General features: G+C 35.4%; 1 protein-coding gene across 1 annotated transcript in view; it reads right to left on the reverse strand.

Annotated features, from left to right (window-relative positions):
- Positions 1 to 23,542, reverse strand: part of FAF1 (Fas associated factor 1) — a 144,906-nt gene that overhangs the window by 67,559 nt on the left and 53,805 nt on the right. The window contains exon 8 of the mRNA XM_085231272.1: positions 4,614 to 4,700. Coding sequence (XP_085087398.1) covers positions 4,614 to 4,700 — 87 coding nt within the window. The remainder of the gene's footprint in view (positions 1 to 4,613; positions 4,701 to 23,542) is intronic.

A 23,542-nucleotide genomic window follows, 5' to 3' on the forward strand; every position in this document is an offset into this window, starting at 1 on the left:
GCACAGAAGAGAACATAGTGCAACAGAGAGGCTACCTGCCTTTAAGCAGGCACCCTGGCGGTGGTCAAAGCAGAACGGGAACATTTTGTGGCTCAGAAAGACAAGCAGCCTCAAAGATTGCCAGGACACAGGAGGAAAGTAACACCAGCATCCTTCTTCCTTCCTTCCCTCACATCCTCCCTTAGGGAAGCAAATAATCCGGCATCAGCACAACTCTGTATGTGCCAAGTAATGCAAGGACATCCTTATTTCGAGTTCAAAAACATTCCTTGTTCTGCTTGGTTCTGACCAAGAACTGGCAATAACAACACATATTCAAAAATGAACCAAACATGGTTGGATTTTTTTTTTTTCTTTTTAAGAAAATAGCAGTAAAAAAGAAAAAAGATGATTTTCAGAGTGACAGTAGTTAGCCCTCATTACAAAGAGCAACTGGAATCTCAGATAAAGCTGGAGGCTGTATACTTTAAAAACAAGTACAACAGTTATAAAGCTTCCCTTCACCACATGTGGCATCATCATCAGTTAACAGAGGGCAGTAGAGTAAATCTAGTAATCATAAGAAAATCTTGCTTATATTGGGTAAAGAAAATGATAATTCATCATATTATAATTCATATCAAAAACATCCAAGCACATAATAAGGTAAAGTTAGAAGACAATCTAAAAGAAATCTAGGGACTCTATATTATAAATTTCTCAGACTTCTATTTCCTTATCATGATAAATGTACTGCTTCATACAACGCACTTTCAGGACTGGGTACTATCTTGATAATTTTTGCAATTTCATTGTGATGATAATGTATATGTTATACTGAGATGTAATCTCATTACAGAAGCCCCACAATAAGATAGATCACAAGTATTCTCCTAAGAGCATTGATACTCAAACTCTTTAAAACTCTGAGGATCACTCAAAAATTGTCATAAATGGTTTGAACTGGTACCAGAACACTACCTATTGGTATTTTTAACCTCTATCCATGGAGAAAAACTGTGCTTAGCACCAATCAATGTAATAGCTAAACATATCAACAGTGCTAATTAGATTATACATAATTTTTTGAATCTGTAAATTTTTGTTATAACTTGGAAGTCTTTATTTTATATAGTTAAGGAATGTCAACTACAGCATCTTCAGCCATCGGAGCTCTGGTGGCCTTGTTCAAAGGGGTGATACAGAGCCTGAGTCCCTCAGAGCCCACATTACATGCGTGTGGCATCCAAAATGCCATGCATCCTTAGTGCAGCTACTTCTCTCTGAACTGATATTTATTGGCTTATCTGTACAATGAAGTGTGGTTACTTGTCTTGAAATGAGAATATGAGATCCTGAAGTTTTATAACTTTCACATGCAGAAATATATTCCTTTTGAACAAGTTGGCTGTTGGTTCTTTTAAGATGTAGGCATTTCTCATCACTATACTGAAATGACTTGAAACAATGAAGTAATTAAAAATAAAGTTTTAGCTTAAATGCAGAGAACAAAGGCAGCACAAAAGCAACATCTCTCCTTCCCACACAGTACCGCTATTTCTCTGCTACCAACAAATCAGCAGAAGCATGTGGGAAAAAAATTTATCCTATTCAAAAAAAGATTTTTAAAAGTGACCCCACGGGGGAAAGCTTTTTACATCAAGCATGCATCTGCACCCAAAAAAGTCATCTCTGCTTAAGTAAATAAAATTGTCATGCTTCAATTTAAAAACTGCAACTAAACCACTGCCTACTAGGGAGCTCACATTTTTATTCATACTTGTGAGAGGTTGCTGATTCTACTCAGCAATGGCAGTAATTACCAGTGGACTTACAGTTCAAGCAATATAACGAAGAAAATGAAATGCGTTTTAGAAGTGTTAGTGAATTATTCTGGCTTGGTTTTCATTTTTGTAAGCTCAGTGCCATTTAAGTTGTTATGACAGCCAAAATAAACAAAGATTCAGAACAAATCATGAACCTATATAAATCAAATTATAATTAGTTTTCTAGGATAATTTTCAAGATTTCACTGCATTGGTTGATGACACGTACCCAAAGCAGATAAATTATATCTTTAATATTAATTAAAGTTTTACTTAAGTAAACTTGCTAAAAAAAAAAAAAGAATGATTTAAACCTCATAAATTTACATTCTTTGACCTTTAATGAGCAGAACAGATATAATTCATGGTGTTAAAAGTTATTCAGACACGATGAAAGCTAAAAATGTGTCCTTGCTGAATGGCAAAACGAGATTTCCACGGACTACGTACGCCTTGTTTCTCACAATTAAAGTGTCACAGCATGAAAACATTCTCCTACTTGTGGACATTTTGGTACCTATTCCCTGAGTGAGCGTGCGCAAAAGTGATTGGAAAGAGTTATTGACAATTCATACAGTATCCCATATTTCATTAGGCAGTACAACATATCTTAACTCAGAGGGGAGACGAAGCAACAATGTTTTAAATGACTATTGACTCCAGTAAATTTCCTGGTAATGTCAGAAGACTGTAGTCTGTCAGGTTCATGAGAGACTCGAGATGATACAGGAATCCAATTATGTGAAGTCTATTTAGTTGTCCTGTTTGCTAAGCCAAAGGTTAACGAGAACTGCACTGAAAAACCTCCTGTGGTATTACAAAGTATTTCTTAGGCGGCATAAAAAGTAAATGAAAAAGTATTTTAATCAAGTCTTTAACTCTTTAATTGCGACTGTGTACTACACAATACAGCAAACAAAAAACGATGGAAAAAGTGTTTTAGAAAAATCTGTCACTGAAGTACAGAAATCATTACTTATTAATAAAGTAATTATTACTATTTCTAATTTGCAAAGGAAAAACGTTCAGATAGTCATTGCTAGCATTAAATCTTTATAAATAGTAAGCCGTGGCCTCTAATTTTAGACAGAAATTAATTATATTTTTGTTGGTAACACATTCCAATCTGTTTACACAGCTGACGAGTCTCAGCTGCAGCAGACTTGAGCAGAGAGCTTTGAGGACTCTCCTGCTTTGGAGCAGATGACTCAACATTCACCAATTTCATTAAAGATGAAAAGGGGAAAAATTCACCTGCAACAATGTCACTTGTAAAAACAGACTTAAAACAGATTCATGCGTTTTGCATATGAGAGATATCCTACTCAAAAGAAAGGTTCTGTATGTTTTTCCCCCTTGCTGCTGTGGGAAAACGGATTAGAAGGGTTGAGTTTCCAATTCTTTTCTGGGCTAATGTAAACTAATAAAACGTTAAAATGGATCCAAATTTCAAAGACTGTAATTACCACATGACACCATGCTGTTATTTCAGATCTTATATCTATCCTCTCATATATGCCCTTGAATACGTGGATAGAGATTAACTCACCTCTCAGAAACTTTAACTACTGTTTCTGCAAACATTGCCGCAGGTTTTTCCCAATTATATTAAAATTCAGACCATCTTTGCTTTTTTTTTTTTTAATTATTATTTGCATAAATCTCTTACCAAATGCAAAAAAAAAAAAAAAAAAAGCAGCAATCACAAACAGCAAATCATCTTTTACAAGAGGGGGAATAGAAAGGGACAAGAAAGCAGAATGTAATGCACTGAGGATAATGGTAACTTAGATAATGTTAATATAGAAAAAGCAAAGGCCAATTCCATCTTCACTTTGTAGAACACTCTACTGAACACTGTAGGTTCAATTGTTAGTTTAAATATAAAAGAAAGAAAATACATATTTTTTTCTATATTTTTCTCAGGCCACTATCTTGAAATCTACACAGAACATCACTAGGTAATTATTTCAGTGGTTTAGGTGATTTTGTTTTAAGATTAGGGTGAAAACCTCACTGGCTGATAATAGGAAATATACTAGCAGAAAAAAAATCGAAGAAAAACGAAAGACATGATGTAAAATACCAGTGTAGGGGCAACCACATAATGAAGGGAGTCTAATATTTGACTGAATTTTGTATTAAAGTCTCATAGTTTCATGAATTTGTAAGCAGTTCCCTGCTTACTTTGTTGCATGCTGTAAGTAGACACATTGACCTTAGCTAATATTACCCTCCATTTCTAGATAATGGTGATACCAAAACCCGCAAAATAGGTTTGAAAATTGAAGTATCTTTGCATACAAAATATTTACTAATTTGAAATGCAATCTTGAGAAGCACAGATTCTTGCTGGTTCTGCAACAGCCAAAGTAGATAGTCTTCACCAACTTCAACCTACCTACTTAACACTAGATGCAAGAATTCATAAATTAATGGACAAAACAGAGAAAAATATACAGATTACTCAGAATACATGTAAAAATGTTAGTTTATTTTTTCCTTAAGTTCAAACACTGCAATTACGTGCAATTTTTCTTTAGCCTAAGATCATCGATTCCTTCTAGTCCAAAGCATACAATGAACGTTAATGATGATGAACATTAATCTCATGGAAAAGGGAATCTTTCCATAATACTTCAGATATAATATATCTAGATAAATATTCAGATAAAAATCTGAAGTATGTATAACAAATAACAAGCTACTGCATATGGGTCAATAAAAACAATTGGATTTTGATGAGAATCACTCAAGCAAAAATGGCTATTTGTAGGAAGAAACAAAATGAGACCCAAAGCTACTTACTGAGTCGTCTGTGGCAGAAGGAGGCCAGCCCTCCCACTGCTGGTGACGGACAGGGATACTGGTTAGGTCGTACACATTCCGTTTTACCTGGGAAAGAAAATCAGAACTTGCAATCAAAAGCATACAAGCAAGCTGCATCATTTTCACAATTTCAGGCTTTCTGAGTTTTTCCCAACTACCTATTGTAAATAGAGCTCAAGTGCAGTGCTACTGAAAGCATTTGAACAAATCACATTAAAGAAAAAACATCTTAGTATATCACTAGGAACATGTTATTAATGAAGCAAGATAAACCTGCTACACAATTCATAATATAAATTCCTCACAGTAAAAAGTGCTGAAGGGACAGAGAAAGTAATAATAAAAGTAGTTAGAGTTCATTAGTGTATTCTGTTTTCTCCTGAAATTTTTGTATTCACACCTCAATTTGAACAGAAAGAAATACAACTATTTTTGCATAAGTTTATTAAATGAGATCTAAAAGTAAAAGTGATAGTATTAAAAGTGAAAATACAAATTAATAATCACATTTCAAGAATAACAACACATTTTAAATATTTATTAACAAAAGTCATGTAAACTCACTTTTACATAAATACTTTTATCAAGCTATTAAAGTATAATGTGCTGCAATTAATGATCTTATACAATGGTTATCAGTAAGGAGAGAGAGAGGGTGGAAGGATGAAAGGAAGGAAAAGAGGAAGGGAGGAAGAAAATGGAGAAAGTATTGAAGATTTCAAATAGAGGAAGAAATGAAAAATACAAGAACTATAAAACTCCTCAAAAACGTTAACGCATTAAAAAAAAAAATCATGTTTCATTAGAGACTTTGTGGTGACTACTTATAGGGGAAAAAAATAATTTTTGTAATTGAGGTAGCTCAAATCGTGGATAGTATCTTATATCAGAACATAAAGATTGCAGCAGCAACAAGCACCTGTGAATGCTGCCCCACCAGACCAGAACTGAGAGCAATGGAAGGCTTACAGTGACCAGTGCTGGGTTTTGCTTTGTTTTCCATACAGCTGCAACATACGATTACATGGCCTTCATCCAGTTACACAGATCTATTTGCAGTTCCAAGTAAAGACCTCAACCATGGATTTAACAGGCCAAAAAACAATTTCAAAAAGCGAGGTTTGATAAATGTTACTAACATTTTATGTAATTTTTCACTAGATAGAATCGCTCAGGAAGTCAGAAGTTGTGTCCTGGTCTCCACTCGATGAAAATGAAAAATACTACCGTGATACATATATTTAAGTCTCTCATTCACATAATGAAATAAGGGTGATCCTAACTCACTGTTCTTAAAGAGATGATGCCATAAAATAAGGCAATCTACTGAATAACTATTTTACATACTTTGCCCCTAACTCCTTAATCAGTTACTTGCCATTAAAGTTGACTACAGAATACACAATAACACAATACAGAAATATAACCATATGCCGTCTTTAAGTTCACTTTAAAATTGGCATTTATTTTTAACACAGAATTTATACACAACATCTGGCAGAAGATTCATCTAAAAATACATGTCCATAATGAAATAGCAACAAATCTCTTTTTCTCTGCTTTATCTTTAGAGGAAAATGCCACATGCACTCTTCTTTTTGGTATATAGTTCAAGCATGCTAACAAACGGATGGAAGACACATGTGCAGACATCAAGCAGTAAAATAACTGTTCTAATCACTGTAAATAAGCTAAGAGGGAGCATACATTTGCTGTCACAGATGTTGACTTGGACAGTATTCTTCAGCAGACTCTTCATGGCACTGCTGCAATGGTTTGCCAACAAAGAAATGCTGGTGAGAAAGTTCAAGGCATAAACAGAACGAAGACTCAAAGTACAGTGCTACGCCCAGCCAGGCACTGAATCACCAATTCTCAGATCCTCCATACAATTACTGATATTATTCTCATGACTTTTTCCTATGCTAATAAATTGCCCCTTAGTATGGGGTGAAGCAGTGAAAAACTGCTTCATATTTCTGGATAGATTTAATACACTGGCATGAGAACGTGAGCTATCAGTGTTAACTGGGCTACTTAACTGAATGTTTTCAATACTATTCTGCACTGATGACTGGGAAAAAGGGCTTCATTCTATTATCTAGCAGCAAGTTAAATTACTTCCATCACTATAGTTCTACATCTCACTAAAGGATAGAAAATGGCCATGGAGGGTGCTTTATTTGGATATCTCAGTATCCTAGCACGTATTTGTTTTGGAGTTTCCGCTTATCTCCAAATTCTCAGGATGCTTCAGAATCTGATCTGGTAAGGATGTTTCAATCAAAAATTTTAGAACTCTATTTTAAATAAAAACTAAAATAACATTATTTTGTTTTAGATAGAGAATATTAAAGCACTTATTAGTGATTAGAGAGTACTTGGTATTAGTGCCATCTCAAATGTAAGCACATCATACTTTTAAAAAATACAAATATAGTTTAATTATTTAAAACATTTATTTAAATCAATTTTGATGTCATCAATTTTGACCATAAATGCACACGGTATATTTGTGTGTATATGTGTATGCATACACACATGCACTTGTGAAAAATGGAACTACAGAGGACAAGATTCTATGGAACTTGGTATATGATCTCATTCCTACTGTTCAAAACAAACAGCCTTTCTTCACTGCTTCTTAACAAGAAGCCAGCCTGCTGTGCAGCATTTGTTCTGCAGTGGTATTAAGGTAAAGAGATGTCATTACTCAGTACTGACCCCACAACATCCCATCAAAATGTAACAATACTGAGCTGTGATCAGCAGAATATGGTTCTTGCTTTTTTTGATTCTTTTTCAGGATAAACTGTCTCTGAGATAACTGCTCCCCAATTACACATCAAAAAAAGTCTCATTAATTTTATTTTCCCATTATTAAATTCTAAAAAGAGTTCTTTCAAAATAACAAGTGAAATTTATTCACAGAAATGGGAGCAGGAGCACTACATTATATTGCTTTCAAAAAGCTTTCAGAAGTAAAAATAAATAACTCAGAAGTCACATTCTTCAAATTCCATTTTAATTCCAAATCACAACAGAAAGGCATTATGAAAAAAACAGTATTTCCCTTCTTTCATTAACTCATCTGTAACTGCACTGAATTCAATAACATTCCTCTGCTATTCTAAGCTTGAAAGGCATGCTCGGGGTAAAGTGTTATGTTGGTATAAAGCACAATGCCAGACTGATGTGCTGAACAAAAGTGATCAAAGTTGAAGTAATTTTAGCCAACGCACAACTATTCTGCTGCATTATTCTACCAGAATGACATCTGTTGAGCAACTCGTCGCAGAATAAACGAGTTGTTCTAGGCAGGCCTGGCCGGGTAGGGGACCATGTAAAACTGATCAGAGTAATGTTTGGTTAAACAAACTGCTCGAGTTAAGATCACAACTGGATTCTGAATTCATGCCAAAGTAGCCCTCTTTGAAACAACCAGCCACAGGCAATTATTTCAGATAAAATAGGTTTGCTTTAAAATAACGATTTCATTTTAGGTTTATTTGATAACTAAAATAGCATCAAGAAAGCAGAGTGGAGAAGATTTAGAGAGTAGGAATATTTATTGATTAATTACAGAAACACTCTTCATTAGTTGTTTCAGTTTAAATATTATGTAAGGAGGAAAATGCTCTCATGATTCATTCTAAGCAGAACCATAAATCACTTTTTCAGTAAATCAGCAAAACAAAACCCTATGGCAATGCTCTTCACACAACTGAAAAACATTCAGTTTGCATTTAGCATCTGTTAAATTTCTATTTAAAGTTCTCCTGTATGTAAAGCTAACTAACTTCCAGTGCCTTCCACTGAGCTACATTTATTGGCAAACTTTTTGGTCCCCCACCTTTGATCAGCTAGAAATACTAATTGGCAGCATTGTCTTTGTGTAGCCCAGAATTTCTTTACATAATGTGGAGATACCATGGAGACTGGCATATTGCTACGGCAGCCACTCTTCAGATTATAATCTCCAGAATATTCCAAATCAATGAAAAACAAATTAGAGGCACATTGACTTGGTTCCTCCATTCAGCTGTGAACAGTATCAATACAACCATTTAAACAATAAATAAATTTGGATGCATTTTAACTTGGAAAAGTCTGTGTAATTGCTGCAGAATGGAATGCCCTTGCCTTGCAGCTGTACCAGATGATGGAGAAGCACATGAAATTTTACCTTCACTCATTTTCTCTGGTGCTAGGACAAAGTTAACATACTAAAAACTAGTTCTATAAACCTAAATATTAAGGCAGCCAAAAATTGCCAGATAAAGGCAGTCTTACTTTCTTATCTTTCGCTGTTTCTGTAGATGAGAACATTGTTTTAAAACTGGAGTTAAGCAGAGAAGATAGCCTCTGTAGAGACAGAATTACCACAACATTCAGAGTCCTTCCACATCTACATTAGTAAGAATAAAATGAAGTAAAATGTAACCACAGGACAAGAATTCCATACCAGGTAATGTGATGATGATGCCAAAATTCTGGTGGTGCCACCAGGAATAAGAACTACTTTCATAATTCTGAGCTGGAAAAATCTAAAATTTACTGCCAAGAAATCTAACAGACAGATTTTCTTTTTTTTTTTTTTTAATTAAAATATTATGCTGAATCAAAGCAGCCTGAATCTGTATCTTTGAATCAAAACAAATCACAACAAAGAATCACAACAAAGTTCAACAGTAGCTTCCCTCAGGCTGTTTTCTGCTTACGCAGGTACAAACTTAATTGAAATAATGTAGATAATGAACTTTTGTTAGTCTTATTATTAAATATAATTTATGCAAAGCTGTAAATTGGCTGAGATGCTAAAGACTGTTCCAGGCACATAGGCAGCATGAAAGACAGTGCAAAAATGAGTGCATGAAAGGCAGACAAAAGGAGCAATAAAGTCAGAGGACTGTGAGGAATGTGGAATGTGAGTTGGGGGACACAGAGAAATGAGATCAGACGCAGACAGAGCAAGGTTGCATGGGGACTGATGGCAAAGCCAGAATCTTGACTTTGACATTGTAACTGAGAATTAGTCACGACAAGCAAGCACAATTTTCAGGGCACAATAATGTTATGGACAGGGCAGTGCCAGGCAGAAATACAGAGTAAGCAAAAGCATTTTGCTGAAGAAAGACAGAAAGAAAGGAAGCAAATACAGCTGAAGTGATAATCGTCAAAACTACAGAGGAAAGCCTCAGCCAAAGTTTTACTAATAGACAGTGGGCAGCAGCTCATGGGAAGTGCCGACACACATAGAAGTACAGAAGGGGATAAAGCAGTGAATCTGAAAGGATATTGATGTTATCAATAGCTCTGAGCAGATGGGTCAGATAAAAAGGTGATTTCCGTTAGCTGTGCACTGCCAAGAAACTATTAGATATACAAAGGTGTAAGACTAGAGATGAATTTCTCTGCCACAAGCTATTGTCCAAGTGTGCTTCACAGGAGTGGTCAAGAAGCAGGACAGAAACAGAAGTTACGAGAGAAAAAAAGTAAGTGATTGATATTTTTAAGTTCTCATGGCAGAGAAAACTTTACATGTTTTCAGCAGTCGATCAGAAACATAAATGATCATCAGTCTCTTAACAGATGGGTGAGGTTTAAATCACACAACACTTTCATTTAGGGAATTAAGATGTCCCAAGCAGGCTATTTTTAAAACGGTGTCTGCTTCTCAAGAATTGCACAGCACTTACACTCTCCATGGAAGATTCATTGTACTGAAATAACTATTTACATTTGCTCAATTCACTCTGTTGCGATGTAAAGGAAAAACATATCTACTTGTAATCTAAATATTTTAAAGTCTATAGCAAATGCAGAAGATGTCGTCTTCAGCCCAAGTCTGCCAGCCAGTCCTAAAGCAACACTTTTCTGAGTTACACTGCAACATAATCTCTAATTCTTTCTTTTTTTTTTTTAATTACACAGCTCTTCCTTTAAATTATTATTTTTGCTTTTTAATACCTCTGATAAGATTATATTCTGTACTATTAAAGTTTTCCTCAGGACATTATAGCTTTGAAGCCACTTTTGTTTATTGCAGGAGAAAAATGCAGCTTAAATTCAAACATAACTGATTTTAATTCAATGTCTGAAATACATTATTTGCTTATTCTATCGTGGCAAGTAGAATTGAAACAAATAAGAGCCCCAAGACTTCCACAGTTACTGAATAGAGTACTCATTTTCCTCTAATTAGGATTGTTTAATTTGCAAATTTAAAACAATGTACAATTTCAAACCTTCCTAAAAAGATGTTAAGAGGACCTGAATGTCCTCTGTATATGAGTCACATACAAAGTACAACTCATCAGCAAGTTATAACAAAATCATTAAAAAATTTTCTGCTAGCTTTTCATGTGCTATAACTAAACACATTTATGTATAGGAAAGCCAAATTTCACTCCAGAGTTTATTGAACGGCATTCAAAACAACGTAAATCCAGTTTAAACTACTGCTGAAAATGGGTTGTGCTGTACTGTAGTACTCAGCAAATATTGTGTCAACATCTTCATTACAAGGTTTGTGGAATTCATTACATAACCCTTCAAATTAACTTAGGTCTGGAAAAAAAACATGTGATGCTTGTGACATTTTGCTGATAAGAGTTCAAATAAAGACAATTAAGTTACATCAAACACTAAGCAAAAACTACTGAATACTTTTTTTTTTTTTTAATGTTTCTAGAGCTTTAATTTCAGTATCTAGAAAAGAGATTAATGTACATAAATTTTACCATAAATTGATTGTTGGGAATGTGGTATGAGAACTTCATATATATAAGGAGGAGATCAGCAATTTAAAATAAGTAACCCACCCTATTTTTAGTTTGAATTATGAAAGACTGTGAAGACTAAATGGCTGAGTAAGCAAATGCAAAGTTAACACATTACTTTGCTATTACATATCTTACACTGGAAAAGGCAGGAAAATTTTCAAGAGAAAAATCTGTAAGCAGACAACAAATTTAAGAGAGAGATGATTCACCATAATGTTCTAGTAAAAAATATCTCATCTAGGGATATAAAGCACTAGATAGAAGGACAGACTTCCCAGAAGTGTTAGAAAGGTGTGTGCTCTCTATCTAAGTAAGCACCTACAGATTCATTCCCCTGGATTCACATCTATCAGAGTGACGTCAGCATGGCTTGAATGCAACAAAGAATGGAAGCTGAATAATTAAATGAGGGAAATTGAACATAAACTGCTAATTCCACTTTAGCGGTGCAAATTCTTGAGGGCTATGTACTAACATAAAGTATTAACAGCAAATTTTAAATGTTCTAATCTCCAAAAATAAACAGTTGTTTGTGTTTTTTTTTTTTCCACTCTCTAAGCTACTTGGCAACAGCCTATCTACAGCTGGTAGACACTTTAAGAGAGAGATTACCTGCTTCCTTTAGATCATCACTGAGCTGTATTTGAGAACCACAACACTTACTTCAGTAATTTTTTTTATGCTTAAGGCATTCTTCACCACTTAATCTGAGCTCTGCAAGCTCAGACACTACTTTTTTTTTGCCACTTCTTTGGATCTGCCCTCTTCCTCAGCTGCAGCAAGTAGCAGATGTTGAATGAATCTTGCTCACACCATCTCCTCCCTGTAACATCTACTGAGAGTGAATATCAGACATTAAACTTTCACTCAACATCAAATATGTTTGGTATGTATGATATGGTGAAACAATTTTAGAGATGTTATTAAAAAAAAAGAAAAAAGCTTGCTAAATTCTGAGGAGAATAATTGAGTCATGCATAGTGAGATTTGTGACAGTATACTGCAGGCATGCCTATGTATCTACATATAGAGAAACTCAAATTCCATACGCAGGCACTTCACTGTATTAAAAATGTTGTTTTATTTCTCAGTGCCACAGCCTTTTGCCAGAATATATGCACATTTTCATTCTGTGAAGTAAAATACCTTTTTGCTGATCTCTGTCCTTAAATACCTAAAACTAGATGTCCTATTCCAAAGGCATTAAGGTAAATGCAAGTTACAGTCTTCTGAACTTGACGCAGAAGTTACTGATCACAACTATATGGCCAGCACTACAAAGCTTCAGCCTACATAATTATTATTATTCATTACTTGTAGTGCCTAGGAGACCTAATTGTGATAATCCCCTCTGAATTTAAAAACACACAACCCTTTGATTTTTTTTAATAGAAGGTTAAAAGAAGAAACATTTCTACAGAAGAAGGAAAAACACATTCTTGAGAAATGGAGGCAAAAGACATGAGTATTAAAAAAGCAACAACATCAACAAATCCTTTTAGCAGCACATGCACGAGGTTGAAAAAGGGTACGAAAGAATTAGAGTTTGAGCTAGCTCTGACATTAGAGATTGAAAGGAAGATGTGATTAGGGTTAAAAGAGAGCAAACAACAAAGACTTACTGACAAAACAATTTTATGAATTGATTGGAAAATGCCTTAAAGACTTCTGCTAACAAAATGAAACTGATGGCAATACCTGAAGTTTTGGGGTTGTTCTATTTTTGTTTGTTTTGCTTAACTACAGTGCGTTGACATGGAGGAGACACATTCTGAAGTCCCAGTTTGTTGTTCCATTCAGTAGAAAAGGTTATTTGAGAAAAAAAATACTCACTAGTAATTTGAATGAAACAGTATTGCTCAGTGGGTACTTCTAACTGACCTTTATGCACACTATAAGAGACAACAGGCAAGTGATATTAAGTCATCTTTTATCAGATCACTACAAGAGGCAACCACTCTTTGAGAAAGCACCCAAAACAAACAATAAAATAAAGAGCAAATACAGTTTTTAATACTGTTCCACTAAGGAAGAGTACTCACTTGCCACAGGAAAGTTTCCAAAACAAATTGTAAATGCTACAATCCCAACTGCATCTACTTTAATGTCCTAAGATATTGATAAATAGCAAAATATCAGGTATTTTATTCCTATTCAAAATAAACATCTTAAGATATCTTGAAAAACACTGAGACAAACCGTGGAGGTCCATACTTAAGTAAAACTCACACTTGCCAGGATAGACATTTGTTTTACTCTAAAAAACATCACTTTTAGTTACCACTTTTCAGTAGATTTCAGATTGTTTTATGAAGCATGATAGGAATGATACATGGGTTATCTTTTGAACTCTACTGTAGCAGTATACACTGCTGTAACAGATTTGAAAACAGAGAATCTTGCTGTACCAAATGTCAAATAAAAATACACAAACTGAATGAGGATATCATTAGGAAGGAGCTGTGAAAGACTGACTAGAAGACCAGGTTAAAAAGAAAGTCAAATGAAAGCCACTAGTTGAAACAGCTGGTCCACTAATTACAACAGATTGCAGTAGGGTAACAGTTTGCACCTGGGCTAACCTGATGAAAGAGATCATGGGGAGTCAAGGGACAAATAATTGCATACATGGATTGCATACCAAGAAGACAATATGTAATCCTAATAGATTACCTCAGTGATTAAATCAGTAACTTTGAGAAAAATATGCCTTGACACTGATCATGAAGTTAAGGACATGACCAAGAGTAAAATCTGTAATTCAAGCTTTTTAAAATTTGTATGAAAACAATATTTAAACTAATAAATGTACTTTCTGTGCATACCAACATCTCTGGGAAGTACCAGGGACAGAAGCCACAGCCATTACCAGATAATGGTAAAATACAAAGGTTAGGAAGTAAAAAAAAAAAAAAAAAAAAAAAAAAAAAAGTGCACATTACATCAATTTGATCCCAGCTTGTCCACATCAAATGTGCATATATTCAGACTACAGTGCAAACAAGTACTATTTTGCAGCTCGTCTTTCAATCTCTTTCACTTCCTTTGTCAGGAATTATTGTGTGAACTCTTCAGCAAAAGTGTGTATTATATTTTCCTTTATCTCTTATCCTGGCTGTGTTGTTTCCATTTTTCCATAAGGAAATAATTATCTTATTGATCTATAGCATAGTAAACAGATATTTTATATATTCAGGTCCCCATTCATAAGGACCCTAAAGATTATTTGTAGGGCAGGAATTATCACTAGATGTGAGAGAGTGGATGTGTTTCTTGCAGTGGAAAGTAGACGTTATGTTTTCACGGCTGTCATGCTCTGAACAGAAGATGAATTTAGATGAATTTATTTGATGACAAATATCCTCACCTTCATTTCAAAAGAAACTGGCTTGTGACAGCCAAAGCATGATAAATACATATCTTGCTCTTTCATCACTTCCCTGTTTGTGCGTTTTCATGGGTTTCAAAAGTAATCAGTCATATCAATAATTGGTAAAATAAGTGGCCATTTTAAGGCCACTTAAGGAGAATGGAAGTTAGACGCTCAGGCTTTACTGCATTACATGAATAACACTAGTTGCATTCATACTGAAAAAAATCTTTCCCTTTTACAAATTTCTTTTAAGGAAACAGAAAATGCCTAAGACTCATGTGCTTCAGTGATGATCATTATTTTAAGTGGTAATCCTAACAGTTTTAGCTTAAGAAGCGGATAATAAAATCGCTATTTTGTCAAGCGTATTTTGTCTCATTTCTAGGCAACTCTGATAAAATACTCTATGAGAGTATTTTATATGAGAGTAAATTTTACTGTTACTAAACAATATAAAATCTATAAATCTTGTGAAGCACAAGTACCACTGCTGTACAGAGTTGTGTAGTACTATGATGCAGAGAAATCCAGTACTTCTCTGACTTCTTTATGTCTTTCTTCTCCTTACTTTTGCACTTAAACACCACAGCAAGACTGCTGCTTAAGAGATGGGCAGGCTCTTTCTGCAGTCCTTCACTTCCAGTACCCACCAACAAGGTGCACCTAAAAAGGAACATGAGCCAAAGATCTGAGTGGTCTCACACATTATTACTAACGTCACCAATAATGTACAGATGGAATGATAGGACAAAGCGACTAGTTTGACTTTACTGCTCCCTCCAGTTCAGCTTACAAATCCATTTGTAACCCAAAGGAGAAATGATATGGAGAGCATGTTTTCTCTGAGACCTGCTGGTATCTTTCACTACATAAAAGAAAACATGAGTTACACAGAAACCCATTAATAACTCAATAGTTGACTTGATAGGTTCACCTAGATTAGTGGTACTTAGTTGTTGTGAGAACTCAGTAAGAACTCAACACTAAAGTGTACCATGGTATCTTTCTCAATCACTGTAAGTATAAAAATTTAATACTTTTTCTTAATGTGGTCAAGTTTCCATAGATATTATATTAATATTGCTTTAAGATCACGTTCAACTAATTATAAAACAAGGCTTACTGATCTGTTAGTCTTATTTTAAAAAATTGCTTGGTATTTCCTCTATCTCATTTTCACATCTACCAAATCATCACCTCTTACTGAGCTTTTCTTCATATCAATAGTATCTACAAATAATCTGAAATTCACCTCTGCATTAACCAAGTAGTGGCTGTTAGTTTCACAATGGAAAATAAAATTATGCAGACAATGTACAGTGTATTTTTAAGAAATTCACTCTACACACAAGTTAGAAAGGTAGCTACTAACATTGCTACGTTTAAGATATATGCAGATAAAGCTCCCAATTAAAGCACCTCTCCTATATACATATACAATTTTTAAAAGAGAATGCAGCCTATTTAGCAATTCACTAACAAAGCTATTCCTTAGCTCATCCCTGCCATAACCTGCTCTATTCAGAAACATATGGGAAAAGACATTAAATAACCAGTGAAAACCATGGACTTCTGGTATTAGTGCTACACATTGCATACCCCTATTCATTATTCCACCTCCCTTGTTTAATCTATCATTAAGATTCAGTGACCCTACACTAAATTTAAAGCAGATCCTTCCTTCCTCCCATGCCTAAATTCACATACTTTTCTAGCTGGGGATGCCCTCGAGTATTAGCCACTCTACAGGGTTTCTCTAATCTCAGCTCTGAACTATGTTGTGCTATAGAAGCAAGAAATTGCTGGTTAACATCTTTAACTATGGAATCTTCCACACACACACACACACACACACACACACACACACACAAAAACCTCATTTACTTAATAAGTCTTTCATTTAAAACATACAAAAAATTATATATTTCCCACTACATGCTATTACATGCTATTGAATAGAAATAATATACTTCTTTTAAGTAATGTTTCCTTGTACCTGTGTCAGAAATAGAATTTCATAGGAAACAATTAGCTTTCAGAGATTTGTTGTAACATCTTAGAAAAGCTAGATCTTCATTTGTATTCAAATTCAATGTGAAATAGGTTTTTAATAAACACAAATCAATAAAGCAAGAAGATTAAAAAAATGATATTAAATGTGCCTTTTTTTTTTTTTTAAACAAAGGAACTAAAACTATATAAAAATATATAGACCTCTGCCTCTCTCATTTCTTTTTATTGACACAGACTGCACTGCAATAGCAGTGGCAGTACAGGTGAAAACATTAAAGAGTTTTGAGAAAAAGGGACAAGAATCACTATCATTAACATCTGTACATATTTGTCAACTATACTCCTGTCGTCCTCTTCCATGATAGGGTGAAAACTGAGCATCACCAAAATTCTAAAAAGTTAAAGACAGTAAAAGTGCAGGTGACAAAAAGATGAGATTCTGTTAACAAAATGAACTGGGCAAAGGTGCAATCTGAATGTAGATTTTTGCCTTTACTGAAAGAAGCTGTCGATTTTTTCTTGTGTTTGTTCCATTAATAATATTTTTATCACACTTTAATATGTTTAAGCATATTCCCTCAAAAAATAATAGAATAGAGTTAAAAAGAAGAGGTGCTACATAACCAAAGACCCCTCTCTGGCTCTTCTTTAGATTCATCACTTGAACGAGAGGTAGGCATACAGGAGTTGCACACATTTGTAGCGTAGAAAAAGGTGAAGGTGTGATCAAGTGAGTAAGATTCAAGTTGTCAAAACCATGCTTTTCCACACGCAGGTTTTATGTTCCTGTTCTTTATGTATGATTATCAGGTAACAGAAAAGTATTAGGAACAGTTAAACAGAGTAAGCTGAGAGAACTCTGGAAAACCCAAAGACCGAGTTGAACACAGGAAGGTGAAGGAAATGCATTAGCAGAAAGACAGAAACAAAACCAATAACACGAGCTCTATAAAACCAGCAGATAGAACAATCCAGAGACAGATAAGCTGGAACCCTTTCCAAGGAGGAAGCTTTCTCTACAAGCAGCATCCATTTTATGAAGACGACCTGTTTTGCTGAATCTATCCTTTTCAGCCAAGTCATAACAGCACATTCCTGCCAAAATCTGCTTCACGTGCATGCTTGGGCTGCATTTATGAGATACAAGCTGACAAAGCCACAGAAAAGACTTAAAGAAAAGAGCATTTCTCATAACGGGGAAAGCTTTACAAATTTTTTCACCAGATTCAACCTCTAATTCTGAACATTCAAGAGATAAGTTCAGAATATCTATTCAGTTTCTTAAGAAGGTGTACACTGCCATTCATTCTCGTTCCTGCTAATTTTCAGGTTATTCAAATGACACTTCTATTACTGGAAATGTTTTGACTAGGAAGATAAACCAGAAACCTTTCAGGACTTGTGTTAAGCAGGAGCAACTGGTAGAAATCTAAAAAAAATAAAATGCTAAGATCACCTACCTACGTTCTGAGGCCAAATTTTCAGAAAGGTAAACAGCTTAATATTGAAACAATAACAGTAACAACAACAACATGCATGTAAGGACTAAGGCTCCAGCCTGAACTGTAGTTCAGGTAGTCTTCCTGAAGATACTACCTTCCAATTAGGAACATAAGCAGTCCACGATACAGAACTCTTGTTTCGGTAGTGCAAATTCATTAGTGCTTTATCAACACACTATGGGGAGTTACCTGTTCTGTAGTTTCCAGTATTTACAAAAGCTTGCCATTTCTATGCTGTGGAACAACTGAAAAAGCTAATTTGAAGCTGTTCTGGCCATTTTCACTACTCTTCAGTAGAAACCTGCTATTGCACTGAAATAAAATTTAAAATAAAAGTTACAAACATGTATTATTTTCTTCTCATTCTCCAAACTTAGCTCTACATGCATCCATAGAACTGTTCAGCAGACAGTGAAGACTATTCCACTTAATGAGGACAATTACTTAAATTGCAGGTTATTCGAAATTCAGATACTTAATTCGCCAAAAATCCCTGCCACACTGCAGAGATCTAGCAAAGTCCCCATAAGAAGTACTTTTCCTCTAAAATAAAACTAGAAACTATGTATTACAAAACGATAGTCACAGATGACAAAAATTAACATCAGAAAAAAAAAATCTATTCAGCTCAAATTAACACATTTTTATAAATCAAAGCAGAATTTACCCTTGCTTTCTTTCCTGTTACAGAATTATCACTTCAATAGCCAATAAAAAGAAAGATCTAATGAGGTATTTCAGTATCTCCCAAAGAAATATTTTCAGCTCTGTTTTTTTTCTTTTAAGTGCTTGAAAGGCAAAGAGTAATGAATTGCTCCTGTATAATCTTCCTTATTACTGCCATATAACAAGAAAGTTAAACCTAGCCTTTGTCTTTTACATACTTCAAAATACATTTTCTTAAAATCTCACTGCAACAATGGCAAAGGATGTCTCTGAGCAGAAAGGACAGTTATTTAACAGCAAGTGAGAAGTTCTGCTTTGAGCAGTAATCTTCCTTGCTTCTCCTAATGGGTAATGAGCTGAAGTGTCAAAGACATATTTATAGCTAAGACAACTGAGAGCTCCACACTCCAGATCCAGGAAATAATGCAATATCCCTTTGGAATAAGCTTCCATGAGAGACAATTTAAACATCTGCCCCAAAAAATTGTCATTTAAATATATCTTTGTGAGTGTCCTGGATTACTTCTACCAATTAGGAAAAACAACCATTACTGGAGACAAACAGGCACTCTCCAACCCTGGAAGCATCCATGTACGTCATGAGATGCACGGCTGTGAGATGGAGAAATCAGTTACAGTCCAGCAGGAACAACCCAGAAACCTGGAGTAAAAATGCGAAATTCTACTGGTTGTTCACCAGTGAAGTGAGCATGCCTTGGATCTAAGATTGTTTGAAACGGGACAGTGAAATCATAATCATTGGGCAAGAAATGAGCTGCAGAGGAAAAAGAGAAATCTGTCAGGCGAAGGAACACAGACAGACTGACCTCCTTGAGCTATGAAACCAGGCCAATAACATCCAAGGACATGAGGCAAAGGCATTCAATCAAGATCCCCTGTTTTAAAGGCAAGCATCTTCATGCAGTAGTCATTTCAGATATTTGGAATAGTTTCTGTAAAATCCTCTTCTCTTGAAACAAGAGGCCTTTATTAAAACCAACAGGATTAGAAGATCCAGAAAAGGCTTGCCTGCAGATGTCTTGTGAAAACGAATTCCTTAAAAGCAGCAAGAAAAAAAGGTTGCAGGAATGTCAAAAAGCCAACAAAAAGCTAAGAGCTGCTGGTAATGGTGTCACAGAGACAAGCATTTGAAATTGTAAATCTAGACCAGAAGAAATGTGTGTAATCCGTCTCCAACGCTAGGGAGAAAGTGGGTGGGTCAGAACGGAGAATAAATAGATTGCTTCTTTCCAAAAAAGAAACAAGAAACACTGATGTTTTGAAATTAGAGATTATCAGCTACTGAATACATGCACATCTTATGGATACTCTGAGGACTCAAAATTAATCATGATTTGCATGAAGCCGTCAGATTCATTCAGACGCTGCTCCAGTTCATTCCACAGCATAAGTTCAATTTGTTGTGGGTTCTGAAAGCATCAGATTAACCTGTACTTGAAGAAATACCCTGTTACTCATGGAAATGCAAAAGGTCATTTGACTTTGTCACAAAAAGCTCCTGTCTAGTTTTTAGTCTGAAAACAATACCAAAGACAGAGGAAGTTTCTGTTCATGTTAGCACTTTTTCAAGAACATTACTGCAGATCCAGTCACTCTTAAGATTAAAATCTGGGTTGAAGATCTTGAAGATACACTAACATACTTTTCAATACACATCACACTTGGGAAAGACGCAAAGTTAAGGTGTAAGCACAAAAGACTCAATTTCACCCAAACAAACAAGCTGAACAGGAAAAATGACAACATTATGCTTTTGTTTTTCAGTATCTGCCTCTGAATCAGAAGATCTTAAAGTTTAATGTTCAGTGAGAGAGAGGTATAGGAAATTTCAGAAAAAAAACCATGTAGAAATACTTGCAAATTAAACGCCTCTTAGTGCTTTCATCAGAGCCCTCCTTTTAAAAAAGAATCAATAGAAGCTTCACAAGAATAAACTGTATGCTGTTGTGCTTCCTGCATCGACATCAGTGCCAATTAAATTCTGAACCCTAAATCTTTATTGTTTCCTATCAGCTGCTAACCAGAACAAATACTGTGATTTTCTGAGATTCCAGGCTAAGACTACAGCAGTTAGAAAAAAATATTCCGGTTTTGACTTGTCTGCCGAGTAAGCCTGACATTGAAGATACCTGCTGGAAAGTAAATACATAATATCAAGATGTTAATTTTACAGAAACACTTAATTTTTGCGACCACAATTAACACTCAGGGGAAAAAGCCATTGCCAGGTCTGCCAGGCTCCTGGTTGTTCCCAGGATCCCCCCTCCGGCAGCAGCTCAGCTCCCGCAGCAGCCAAGCAGCCGCTGACCCCAGGGCTGCATTCAAAGCACCGCATAGGGAGGCGGAGGGGAGCCGGATGACAGGGAGTTAAACACAGCTTTAAAACGATGCCGACACCCAGCTAGGATCCAAAACAGAAGTCTAAGAGCAAACAGCTGCTGAGAACAGCCCATCAACTCCCATCCTCAAGCTCTGGGATCACCCCTATGAGAAGGGCAGCAGGATGCGAATCCCAAGAGAGGACACTGACAATTCTAAGGAAGCAATGTCCTACAGCACAAGCAGGTTTTCACCTTTATTAAGTAACAGTGACATTTATCACTAACCTGGACTAAGAAAGTCGCCCAGCAAATCACCATTTTAACAGGAGTTAAAATGAACACGGACAACATGTTTATATTTTTAAATTCCTGTAAACAAATTTTGATTTATGATGGATATGATCACAGAGCTTTCTAGTCATTTTTAAGGTAACACTACATTTAAACTGTCAAGCAATCCAAAAAAGCAGTGCAAAACTGACCTTTCTTTCCCTCTTATTCCAATTGCATTACAGTATGCTGGCTGTAACTCCGAAATGGGACAAAGTAACACACATAATTGAGAAAAGGTTCTAAAGAAAGCCACAGAAGGCTTTTAATTTTTAACTATACAACCTGTAGGGCTCGGATTGTAGCTTCTACTGCTTCCTTAGTAAAGACAGGACTCTTGAGGGAGCCAAGGTTTTGCTCTCTACCAGGTGCATGTATGTGACTAGTAAGTGTTTTATAAATACAGATGTTTTACTATGATTTATCTTACACTAAGTTTTACAATGGCATCAAAGTTTGAAGAACAAAATGGCAGCCTCACAATTGTCAGCTACCTATAGACCAAATCCAACCTGCTTCAAGAATACAACATCTATCAAAACTTAATAGCTAAGTAATAAATTCTTTTGAATCAAGACATTTGGTACACTAATTCAAGACGATTAAAGAAGCAGATAACATTAAGAATTAAAATGCAGAGCACATCTTAAGTAAACATCAAACAAAATATTATTAATTGTTATATACTTTTCATGTATTTGCACTACACACATATTTCAAATGCAAATATTAATTTGGAGAGAAATACCTACTGTATATGCACACACTGAAACAGTTTGCTCAGCTATACTGCACCAACAGTTATTTGACAAGTTATAGCATCACAAGCTGCTCATTTACATAGTCAGCTATTCTTTTTTTTTTTTTTACAGTGAAGATGTTAATAAGACAACTGCTTTACAGATCCATACTTACAGCTCCTCCTCTGAAAAAGAATACGCCGATGCAGTGTACAAAGTGTACACCAACAAGACACCAAAAAACTATCTTCTCCAAATCCTAGGCAACAGTCATTTTATTGACCTATCTTCTTAACATCCAGAATAACTAATTTAATTAATTGAAAAATCCGCTTGATATTCATATAACCTGTGAAAATTCAGTTCCTGTTTAAAAACCTAACATGCAGCATTGTACTCAGCGATGCCCTCCACAAAGGAACAGTTTCAAGGTGTAATTAAATATAGAATCATCAAATAGGCTAGAAAAGACTTTCAAGGTCACTAAGTCCAACTTAACCAACCAAGTCCCATCACTAAATCACATCTCTTAGTGCCACGTCTACACATCTCTTAACTACCTCCAAGGGAGCAGAAAACCGTCACTTCCCTTGGCAGTCTGTCACAATATCTGACCACTCCTCTACATGTAGAATTCTAACACCCAATATGAACCCATTCTGGTGCAACCTCAGATCATGTGTTCAGTTTCTTCTTCTGAAAGCTGAGCAATGGAAAATGGACGTGTGGTTGAGTGTTGCTCTGATCTCAGGCAAGATGTTGCCAAAGCACCCCTCAAAGCCAGAAACCCAAAAGCACACCAATTGCTGCACAGTCCTAACAGTTCCTTCTACTGGAATTGTGATGCGTGCCTCACATGCACCTACTGCATGCACCTGTAAGGTGTCACTCAAATGAAAGCATGCCCACTACGCTTTGCTTTCTGTGCACTGTATCACATGACAGCAAGCAAAATAAATATCACAGACCTTTCCATTTATGGTGCTATCCTAACAACTCCCTCTTACCATCGTTAACTTACTTCTGGTAAGGTGTAATCTGAAAGATTCCTTACTACATTAGTCGTAGCCATTTAGCCCTTGGCACAGTGGAAGATACTTAGAATTTTGCATTGCAAAAAAAAAAAAAAAAAAAGGAAGAAGCAAAAAATAGAACCA

The sequence above is a fragment of the Meleagris gallopavo genome, chromosome 10, assembly GCF_905368555.1.
Source record: "Meleagris gallopavo chromosome 10, MGAL_WU_HG_1.1, whole genome shotgun sequence".
NCBI classification, from domain to species: Eukaryota; Metazoa; Chordata; class Aves; order Galliformes; family Phasianidae; genus Meleagris; species Meleagris gallopavo.